The following is a 12266-nucleotide window of genomic DNA, read 5'->3' as shown; positions in this document are numbered from 1 at the left end:
ATTTCTACTACAACTTTATTTCAGCATGTAACTAGATTAATATATATACATATTTTTAATTTCATGGCAGCAGTTTTTTTTCCTATTATCTTTAAGTATTATTGTATCTCTCCAAGTCACATATAATTGTTTTGTTTTATTTAAACCATTTTCTGTTTCAATAGAAAAAAATATTTCAGTGCTGATTTGAATCCTCTGTAGATACATGTAAAGAATTCCAGTGAAATTCTCTACAACCATGTCTTCCAGTGTGTTATCAACTGCATCGCTATTCTTTGGTGACACATTGACCCATTCTGACATTGCTCAAAGAAAAGACACAAATGAGAAACACTGTTATTCAAACTTGCACTTACTGTTTATTCATAGAAGCCATTTTCTCTCATTCATCTGAGCACTCCATGCACGTGTTCAGCAAGTGTATCACGAGATGAGTAGCCACAGACAATTCTAGAGTATTTCTGAAAATTATCTGGAATTAACTAGAAGATAACTAGAGCAACAGGCAGGATGATCCATATAGGATGTGGAAAAGAACTTTGTGTTCATTGCCTTCGTGAGAAAGGACTGATCTGTAAGTACTTTGGAGGCTACTTTTATCAGCATCATTGCACTATATAGCCTTCTCAATGTTTTTTTTAATGACACAAAATTATGTTTTATTATGGAGTGGTTTAGAGTTCCATTTTTTATTTTATTTTATTTTTTTCCCCTAGGAAAATTTGAATATAGGTATTGATGAAATCTTGAGGCACAGGTGAAGATTTCTTGTAGGTCCCTATAGACCTACGAGACCTTTTTTTTAAGACAGTAAATCCTTCTGAAGTAAGGAGATAAGGAGACACCAGGAAGAATATGAGGTTGTTCTGGCTCATTTGTGTTGCAGAAAGCCTCTTAATTGTTCATTGGCTCAGAACTGGGTTTTATTGACCATTACTAGCTGAGAAACTTAATTTAAATCAAACTCAAGTGTTCTGCAACAAAAGAATGGGCCACGCTGATAATATGGAGATATGTAATGATTTAACCAATCTGATTGGTTCAATATTTTGAAAGTGAACTTTTTGTAGTAAAGGTTAAAATGCTCCTATCAACAAATAAAACAAAATCATCTGTCTGTTTTTATTGTCAAGGATGCTAAACTTGAACTAATTGGATATCCACAGAGAACTTAAGTTGACTGCCATGAAACACCAACCAGTGCAAATTGTGTTAGTGATTTACAAAGGTGTAACTTTTGTTGTTTTTGTTGATGGAGGAATCAGCTTGATGTTGATTGAAGGCATAAGGGAGCTATGGAAGATTTAACTTGCAGACTTGAACTCAGAAAACCTTTCCGCAGAGGCTCATTCTTCATTCTTTATCTACTGCCATTTGCATGATAATAAATAAATAAATAAATAATAAAAATGTTATTACCAGCAAAAACTCTTAGGCTAAGGACATAGTTTACAAAATCATGCTAAGCAGTTAGAAGCTTCATGTAACTAAACATTGTGTGTGGAAAGGACAACAAAGTTCACCTGTCACAGGTATACTTTCTTGCTCTTCTTCCAAAAGATATTCTCGGTTTGCTTCCAGTTGCACCAATTCATGTGGGAGAATAAAATAACATTTAATTCTCTATTGACGTTACTCAATGAGTATTGACATTTTTAACACTGAGTTCAAAGAAAGCCTTCAGAATGAAGAGGTAACAGAACAGTTGACTCAAGCAGGTTTATCCTACTCTCAGCTCTTGGAAGATATAGGTGTCAGATAACACCAAGGTGAGTGGTGTAGTCAACATGTTGGAGGGAAGGGATGCCAACCACAGGGACCTCAACAGACTTGGCAGATAGGCCCATGCAAATCTCATAAAATTCAACAAATCCAAGTGCAAAGTCCTGCACCTGGGTTGGGGCAATCCCAAACATGAATAAAAAATACCATGAGTGGATTGAGAGCAGCCCTGAGGAGAAGGACTTGGGGGTATTTGTGGAAAAAAGACACAGAATGTGAGCCAGCAGAGCACACTTGCATCCCAGAAAGCCAATCATATCCTGGGCTACATCAAAAGAAGTGACCAGCAGGTCAAGGAAGGTGATTATCCCCCTCTACTCCATTCTCATGAGACACCCAACTAGAATACTTTGTTCAGCTCTAGATCCCCCAGCATAAGAAAGACATAGACCTGTTAGAGAATGTCCAGAGGATGGCCAAAAAGATGATCAGAGGGCTTGAGCACCTGTCCTACGAAGACACGCTGAGGGAGATGGGGTTGTTAAGTTTAGAGAAGTGAAGGCTCCAGGGAGATGTTTTAGTGCTCTTCCAATACTAAAAAAGGGTCTACAGGAAAGACAGGGAGGGATTATATTAGGGAGTGTAATGATAGGACAAGGGGTCATGGTTTTAAGAGAGGGTAGATTTAGATTAGATATTAGGAAGAAATTCTCTACTATGAGTGTGGCGAGGCACAGGGACAGGGTTCCCAGAGGATCTGTGGATGCCTCATCTCTGGAAGTGTTCAAGGCCAGGTTGGATGGGGCTTTGAGCATCATAACTGATAGCATGAACTGAGGCCAAATCCATAGCCCTATCTTGGCCTCTGTTCCCTGACCCATGACACTTCATTCAGAGTTTAATGGCTCAGAAAGCTCATACTCAGAACAACCTGTGGTCCTGTGGCGCTGTTGCCCATGAGTGAGAAATGTTAAGGATCAGCCTTTCCTGAGAACAAACAAGTGCTGCATCTCCCCTCTCGGCTTGACTGACAATTACTTATCTAAGAAAAATTCCCTGATTTTCTACTTGAGAGCTGAATATCTTTTTCATGCTTAACTTAGTCATCTTTTAGTCCTAGCTATCTATTATGTATACTACCTGGTTAAAAAAAAAAAAAAAAAAAGTGTACTCATCTTGTTTCATAAAATTCTGCTTGCAGACTTCGTGCACAAAGTATGATATGCTAATAAAAGTTCCCTAATAGTGGAAAGGTTACAAGGTCGCTCAGCAATGAATGTCATGTACAAATTTAAGAATCTGAAAATAAATCATTAACAGAAGTCACCAAAACAATTCCAGATTCCTTTCTGCCTCATCTTCCTGTCAGCTTAAGACAAAGGTGAATCCAAAGTGAGATCTCTTGGGATCTACCACAATAAAAGGCATTTTGTCAATTCCTTAGGTAGTCTAGAGGCAGAAGAGATTGGCGGCAATGTTTCTCTAAGTCTGTAAGAGATTGTCCTGCTGGGGACTCTTTGTCTTCAGACAGTCTTGATTACAAGCAAGATTAACGCAATGTTGGCCTCAACTGCCAGAGGAGACTGATTTCCCGATTCCAGAACTGTCTTTGCTCAGTTTTGTTTTCCAACCCCACTTCTACAACACCCCACACCACACCAAATGGTGCCCAGAAGTATCTGTAAAAACTTCTCTTTACTCTTTCCTGATGTTTCCCATTTCATAGGCACATCATCTAGATAGGCAAGATGAGATGATGAGGTATTCTGCAAAAAAAACATCGCTGTCAACAGAAGTGCTGAGACTCGAGCAAAGATGTGATTCAGGATTTCCTAGCACTACATCAAATAACAGATAGGAGTGGCCAACGAGTGATTCACCATGCCCTCCATGGTCAGTCCCTCATGTGTCTTCACAAGGACATAAGGATCACCATTACATTCTCACAGAACATTTTATGTGCTCAAGAAATGACTGGGGAGGTGAGATGAGCAGAGTAGGCATCTGTTTTCACAAAGAGGAATCTTTCAACAAAGAGAAATCACTTAGCAAATACAAAATATGCTCTTAAATTAGGCACTAGAATGGTGTGGCATATGGAATTATATTCTGATTCAACAGTTATTAAGCATATGAGTAATCTCTCTGCAGTGAATAATAAAGCAATAGAGATTAAATCATCAATGGTCAGTCAATGCATTCAGAGAATTAAGGTAATTGTGAAGCAATATGTTTTTCTGGATTGATCTTGGATAGCAAGACCCTCACTTGTATGACTAGCTTACCCCATTTGCAAATATACCTCTAAAGAACAGCAATATATAACATGGTATAACTTTCATATTCTTTTGATTCACCATTTTGATTACTAATAACTGAACAGTTAACCTTGAAAGTCTTTTTATCAGTAATAACTCAGATTTTGAGTACAATGTCAAGCTAAGAAAGATTGCCTGAAACATTCTCAGTCTGTTTTTATATCTTTTGTAATGTGCAAAACTGGAAGAAACCTTATAATCATCTAGCCATTCAGTGTCTTACAGATGCTTTGAAAGAAGCAGAAACACCTGCTTATATCCTCTGTGATCCTAGTAAATGCTTTTAAATGTATTTAAGGATATCTAGGATATCTCTGTGCAATGCTAACAATTTATCTGAAAATGTGTCAAAGAATATGTAACACTTGTGAATTGTCTTATGTGAAGATTTTGATTTGCTATTGTCCTTATCATTGCACTCCAAAGCTCTCCTCATCTAAAACCAAAAAGTGGGCAATAGATACCTGTTGAATAGGTGGATGAAATGTCAGTTCTAGGAGGAGATATAGGGCATGTTATTTACTTTCTGACTCCATACCTTTTATTAAAACAGAAACTGATAAATGTTCTGTACCCATAAAATGTCTGTGAGAGGGCATGTAGATGCATGGGCCTTGTTACAGGTTAGGGAACACCGAATCAGGAGAAACCCTTTCAGGCATATTTCAAGAACACTATTAGGACAATAAACACAATCACACTTTCACTAACTTTGCAAAGTCATAAATCAGCTATTCTCTAACTGATTTATATTAGTAGAAGCCCATCTTTACCTACACTGAGCTTTCTCAGTCCTTCTTTCTCTCTTCAATATTTCTAGTTTTACTGGGAATATTTCTGTCCTAGAACAGGTTCCTTCAAGTGAAAGAGATTAAAATCTACAAATGCCTAACTTTAATGCTTCAGGAATAATTTTTTGTTGTTGTTGTTGTTTGTTTGTTTGTTTTGAGTTCATATATTTCAGTCATGGTTAGATGCAGTAGGAATGTGTTAGTGTTCAACTTCCTTTTCAGAAGTGATTCAATGTCTAGGAGCACTATCACCTTTAGAAGAGTTTATTTAATATTTATATAAGCACTCAAACATCTATATATTTCTTGAGCATGTGGGAATTTTTATGAGTCAGTTTTATGCTACTCAAAATTTTCAAAAGTATCAGCATCATGGATTAGTGTATTGTAGATTTATAAGAATTTTGCAAGGCAATTCTGAGTTTCACTAAATGATACCTGTTATTCAGTATGGACAAAAAGGTGTTTGTCTTTTTCATGACATCTACTTGAGGGATTAAAGGGGAAAAAAAAAAAAGACAAAAAAAAAAACAACACAAAAAAACATGCTTTGATGCTGGCAAACTAGTGCTGGAGAGCTTATCTCATACAACCCAATCAATTCATCAGAGTGATTCTCTGGATAACAAAGTCATCTTTTCTGTTACTTGGCAGAACAACAAAAGAATGGGATAGACCTGTGTACTTTTATACTTGATCCATAGAGAGAGAGATGGAACTTACTATGGAACTAAATAGATGAGCACTGAATGAGAAAAAACAAATTTTACTACCCATCTAGTAATTATCTTGTAATCTAAATGAAGTTATTCCCTCCTCCAAAAATAACTTCAAAAGGTCACCAAGATATACAGCACAGGAGCAGAGCATAGTCATAGAATGAGTCTCTCCCATTCTTTGCTTCAATGGAGCTCTAATGTGCTTCAAGTCAAGCCCTGGACTGGTCAGCCCTGAGGTTGAAGTTTCATGCTGTTTCAGTGCACATCTGATCGTTGGCAACTTCTCCATGTATGTCCAAAAGAACGCAACTTACTGCCAGCTGTGATATGCACTCTTGTCTGTTTGAAACAAGAGGGTGGCATCAGCTGTCCTGTGTAGTCATCAATATGCCATCGTAAACTAGTGGATTGATGTTGATGCAGATCATCCCTGAACAAGATATGGATGATTTCACATTCCAGTGCCTTTCCATACTGTCTGTACACACAAGACAGTTATGTCCTAAATTAGCAAATCCAATTTCTTGCTATCTTGGGGACATCACTTTGTGTAGCCCCTTTCACAATTAATTGTCTCTTATTTGAAATAACTCCTTGATCTAAAATTGTGCAATTGCTCTTTCTCAGCCCTCAAAGCACAGTCGCTTGATTTTGCTACTTAACAGATGAAAAAAAAAAGTCTCTTTTGAAGAATGTCACAGAGAAAGCAGACAGGAAACATGTTTGTAGAATTAACTCCATGATCCAGTCCATGCCTATCAGACACTGCAACCCTCATGCAGTTACATTGTCATAAATCTGATGGGAGCCAAAAGCTTCCATAAAAAATTAAAAAGAGAAATGAGACACACAAACCAGATTCCTCTGTCGAGTTGTGTCCGCAGACTCTAAACTGTTTGGAAGCAAAAGCACAGGATGAGATACAGCCACCACTTATCATAGTGAGACCAGAGATCCTCAGTGGGGTCACTGGTCCAATTTCTAATATTCTGCTCTCTGCTTTGTGAACTTGTATCAGCAGTGTTTTCTCTATTCTGCTCTGAACTTGACAGATGTAAATTTTCAACTACTGTTTTCTTTCTATTTTTTTCCAGAAGCTGCACTGCATCAGAGACATCACCTAATTTTATCAAGTGCCTATAGGTCAGGGATCTGGCATGTGTCATTTCATCTCTGAGAGGATATTTCCAGTAAATGGGGTTTTCAGTTTATGCTTAAGAATGAATGTTGAGATGACTCAAAAACTTCATGGTAAATTGCAACTGAACTTTAAAAATTTAATTTGGCAAGGATTCTGCAAGCTCAGTGTTTTATAGTACGAAAATCAGTAGCTGTCTGAAGAGGTGATCAAAAATTCTTCAGTAAGGAAAGGTCAAGAAATATAGCAAAAGCTACTTTTGTAAATACGTTGGAACATAACTAGTCTCAGACAGAGCTGGTAAGTTTTGTCTTCTGTATGAAGCTAGAACTGGAGCAATATTTGTTGTGCATATTGGCAGTAATAAACAGGTTTTTTTATGAAAAGAATTAGCTCTCTTCACTTCAGGACAGAAGGTCAGGATATCTAGAGGATGATTGGAGTTTTGCATACCTCACCTTGTGTGATTCTGGTCATATCCTTTAATCACTGCCTCTCACCATTAAAAAGTATTATATGCAAAACTGTTGTAAAGTTTAATTCATTGCTTGTAAATGCTTTGAAATAAGAAAAAATACATTTTTTTTTTTTTAGAAATCAACTTTTCCTCCCAGTATTTTAAATTAAAACCAAAGGTATAAAAGACCACTACAATGAGCAATTATAATTTTTTGCTTATCAAACACCTGTTGATCCCTGAATCCTACAATTGAATTTGAAGTTTGATCATATGCAATGTGTTTTGGTCCTAGTTCAATTAAATGTGCATGAGCCCATTTTAGCATGAATTCTATAATGATTGCCCATGTGCTTAAAGCAAACATTTTCTCACTTTTTGGATTGAAGTCAAATTACTGGGAAAACACTGAATTTTAAATCTGTAATCACATTATTTGTAAGAGAAATTTATAGTGCTCATAAGTGGTGGAAAATCTGCTATATCATCTGATGACCACTCGTACTACAAAAATATTCAATTCCTGTTAGCATAAGTAAGCAAAGCAATTTCCTAATAATACCTGGTTTAGTTTCTACTTCTAATCTCTGGAAGGTGGTCTCATATGGCACATTCCAATGAGGACTTCATGTAAGATCATCAGCCATGGTCTGTCTCCTCACAGGGCAGAGGAGGGGACAAGCCTTTATTCACACTCCCAACTATATCACCTTGAAGAATTAAAGATAATGCTCTTCCATTTAAAGCATTACTTTTATACAAGTCAACATATTTATCTTTCAAAAGAGAGAAAGAGAGAGAGAGAGGGAGAGAGAGAGATTGTAACATCTATCTTTATTTCACATTCTGAAGCCTCTAGAGAGCTTGCAAAACATTCATTTCAGACATTGCTTAAACTGGTATCTGACAGCCAAACTGACTATGCACCAAACAACCTGTGTTTTTAATCCCCCTAATCTGGGGGACATAAAAAATATTTTGATATCCAGTGCAGATTTCAGGAAGAAAAAAATACAGTACATTTAAGCTTCCCTTTCTATTGTTTACTAAATATAGTATAATAAAAGCAATAATGTGCTGTGGAAAGTTCTACTATAATGTAACGTGCATTTATAAACTGGGAGTAAAAAATCACTCATCTAAAATGATTTCTTTCAAGGAGTAAGCAATTTTGGCCTCCTGGGTACACACTGTAGGCCAAGTTGTCTCTTCAAACAGTCCACCAAACTCGGTAAGGAAAGGGAGCAGGCTTGGACTCTGCTCTTTGTAGGCATGTCAGAATAGGTGTCTTCACCTCTTCTAGATCCAGCACACTGTGAAAGCCCTTGTGAATGCAATGAAATTCACCAGACTCAATAACTGTAAATGAAAAAAATATTATTAAGGAACAAAATAACACAGCTTTCTTTCTCCATAGCACTACTGTTTTAAGTCCATAGTCTGTGACCAGACAAATGCAGTTTTACAGTCTTATCAGTAAGTCTTCAGTGTACTAGAACCCATAGTGTCTGCAGTGAAACTATGTAAACGCTGTAAGTAGTTGTTCTAGCAATCACATACATCCCTCTAGAAGGGAAAATGTTGTACGCTAAAGATAAAGCAGCAAAAAAACAGTAAATAAATGCAAAATAATTTGACATTACAATAAAGAATAATTGTAGTTTATAATAACTAATGCTTGCAAGCTCAGGTTTTGTAACAATATTTGCAAGTGGAAAGGTATGGAGCTGGAAGATTGCAGTTAAGAGATCAGTAGTGGTGCTGCATGAGGGATGCTGAACTCTGTAGAGAGATGCATTCTGCTAGTCACCAAAAGCCTGCAAAGTAAAATACTAAACATTTTGCCTCTTCTAGAAAGCTGCTGAATCCTTGTCCCACCCAGAGGAAAGGTGAGGACTCAGGCTCTCTGCTGAAGCATAGGAGTCAGGGGTCCTGCAACTGGTAATTGCCCAACACTTTTAGGAATAAAAGACTTATTTCTAAGCAAGGAGAAGGACTGTTCTTCTACTTATGGAAATTCTCTTCCCTTTATTTGAACATGAAATACTTATCAGGAAACTGATATAATAAAACCTAAAACAGTCCCTATCTGCCTGTGCTATTTCTAAATCCTGAACTTCTCACATTGGTGCAATTAGCCTCTACTAAACGAGGGGTTAGCTTGACATAATATGTGTATAACAGTCAAGTTAACCTCAAGTAAATATTCCATCTTTATCTTAATATTCTAGCTAATTGTACAATCCCAGTATTCAGCTATAGATGTCTAAAATCTTGTGTTAGCGAAATACAACATTTCAGTGAATAACTTGCCAGGAAGAATTGAACTATGGTACAATCTGAGAAATACAATTTGAAATAAGGAAATGAGCAATCCCATAGCAAAACAGGTAACTTAATTAAAAAAGAAAAAAAATGTCATTTATGCAATGCTTATCTTGATAACCAGAACTAGAAAATGAAACATCAGGATTTCTGCTCTCATACAACCTTACTGGTTTTTAAAATGTTAAAATAACTACATGTTTTGCAGACTACAGACAGAAATATCTTTATAATTGTTACCAAGCATTTACTATGCCGTTCAAAACTTTTTACATGAAGCATAGTATATCTCACCATCTTTCCCATATTGTGGGGAATTTCATACAAACAGCCCTAATATGGAGTGTTTTAAGGTCCTTTACAGTAAGCAGAACAGGATACCTATTACCACGGACTGGACTGTGATGTTAAATCTCCTATGAGGTCTTTGTATAAAGTTTCTTCCTTAGAAGCTGTTCTGAGGTTACAGCACGAATTTGGTTAAATGGAGGTTTTCACTGAAAGTTTAATATACTTGGAAAAATGCATACAGCTAGAACATGTTTTTTGTTTGTTTGCTTGTTTTGTTTGTTTGTTTGTTTTTAAAGGAATAGAATAGTGAATTTTGCAGAAATCTGTATATGAGTAATTCCTAACATTATATTTCTCGAAGAAATTATCTTTTTTATTTTATTTATTTATTTATTTTTAATGCGGCAGCATTTTCTTTCCTCTAAAGTAAAAGATAAAATGGTTATAATACAGTGATAGAAATATGTAAGCATGTTGCAAGGCAGTAAATCAGAGCAGGCAACACAAAGACAAGTGATTCCTTGGACAGTGGGACATAGTGCTCTAAAAAATCAGCACTACCCGCCTCCTGGCAATGTACATCCCCTCTGCAATGTGTCACAGCAGCTGGAGACTTCTTAGAGATTTTCAGCATGCACAGAAAATTGAGACATTTGCGGTTCCTCCTAAAATGTCCATGTGCCTTTGCAACAAGGACCTGACTCAAGAGTCAGGGAACGCTTTTATGATGGTTTCATAGGCAGGAGGAGGGGTTTGTGTGGAGTGGCAGATGCGGAGGCTGTTGTTAGACCAGTGGAATTCGGGTCGACTTAAGCTGTTGGTGGTGCTTCCCACAAAGGTTGTGGTCGTGTTGGTGGGAGTGAGGGTGATCAGCTGACTGTTCGTCTCCACAGGGAGGGGAGGGCACTGCAGAAAAGGGTGGAAGGTGGACCCACGGAAGCTTGACTTCCTGGGGAAAGAGTTGGCTTGCTCCAAGGAGGCTTGCCGCTGGAAGGTGAGGCTGGCCAGGCTGAGGTTGCTCCGACGTTCACAGCTGCTGTTACGGTAAAATCCAGTCCTGCCAGTAGTTTGGCTGTGGGAGGCAGGTCTGGACCGACGGCTGAAAGCTGAAGAGCTCCCCTGGGAAATGTGGGCACTAGCTCTGCGACGCGACAAGCAAGTGAACAAGGCCCAGATGACCCCTCCAATCACCAGTCCGATCACCATGGACACTGTGAAGGCTATTGTTATCTGTTCTGAAATACAGCAAAAATACACAGCAGAGTTAATTTATCAGTCCTGAAGAATATCCCTGCTTGAAGATGATTTGAACATGGCAACCTCCTTAAAAGATGAGCACACTCTAAGATTTTTGTTTGTAAGACATGAGTCTTACAGCATAAACACAGCAATTCATACTGTTATAGTATGATAAAATCATAGAATGTCTTGGGTTGCAAGGGACATTATAGATCATCTAGTTCCAACACCCCTGCCATAGGCAGGGATGCCACCCACTAGATCAGGTTGCTCAGGGCCTCATCCAACCTGGCCTTGAATACCTCCAGGGATGAGGCATCCACAGCTTCTCTGGGCAACCTGAGCCAGTGCCCCACCACCCTTATCGTGAAGAATTTCCTCCTAATCTGTAATCTAAATCTCCCCTCTTTTAGTTTAAGACCATTCCCCCTTGTCCTGTCACTACATGACTGAGCAAAAAGTTGTTCTTCATCTTTTTTATAATCCCCTTTTAAGTATTGAAAAGCTGCAATACGGTCACCCTGGAGCCTTCTCTTCTCTGGGCTGAACAGCCACATGTTTCTCTGCCTTTCTTCATAAGAGTGGTGCTCCAACCCTCTGATCAACTTCGTGGCCCTCCCCTGAACTTTTTCTAAGAGATCAACATCCTTCTTGTGCTGTGCTATTTTTTTTTCTTTAATTTGCTTAATTCAACAACATCCAGAAAGTAGACTGCACTTCCTACCAGTCTCTGGTATGATGCAAAGATTTTAGTCTATCCCAGAAATGGCCACCCAGTAACACCAAGGTGTGCTGTAAAACTGCCAAACATTTACTTCTGTGAACACTATAAAGTATGGATTAATGAAGACTCGAGGACTTTTTAATAGATATTTTTATTCTACATGTACGTGTTTGCTAACTCACCTATTACAACTGAGATGTAGCTTCTGCCATGTTCTTAATGGATTAAGTCTTGTATTTATTACAACATGAAAACACGTCCCAGCCTTTTACTGCTGAGTAAAAGACATTTTAAATCCTCTTAGTAATTAATGTGAATTACCATATCCTAAATGATTTAGGTCAGAGATAACCATTAGTAATACTAAGTCCCTTATGTATTTCCCATCCCCCACAACTAATTTGAAGATGCATTAATCTGCCATTAGGAAAAGTATATTTATAGCTCTTTTATACCTGTTTTCTAGCATTAAGAGATCAGAAAGTAAAAAAAAAAAAAAAAAAAAAAAAAAAAAGGAGCATGACTAGGGTCATTTTCTCCCC

General features: G+C 37.6%; 1 protein-coding gene across 1 annotated transcript in view; it reads right to left on the bottom strand.

The window, feature by feature from the left end:
• Positions 1–5079: 5079 nt before the first annotated feature.
• MYCT1 (MYC target 1) overlaps positions 5080–12266 on the bottom strand; it is a 29584-nt gene continuing 22397 nt past the window's right edge. The window contains exon 2 of the mRNA XM_013178340.3: positions 5080–10996. Coding sequence (XP_013033794.3) covers positions 10464–10996 — 533 coding nt within the window. The 3' untranslated portion in view covers positions 5080–10463. The remainder of the gene's footprint in view (positions 10997–12266) is intronic.

The sequence above is a fragment of the Anser cygnoides genome, chromosome 3 (genome assembly GCF_040182565.1).
Source record: "Anser cygnoides isolate HZ-2024a breed goose chromosome 3, Taihu_goose_T2T_genome, whole genome shotgun sequence".
In the NCBI taxonomy this organism is placed as follows: Eukaryota; Metazoa; Chordata; class Aves; order Anseriformes; family Anatidae; genus Anser; species Anser cygnoides.
The sequence above is the reverse complement of the archived record's forward strand: the minus strand, read 5'-3'. Positions and strand labels throughout refer to the sequence as shown.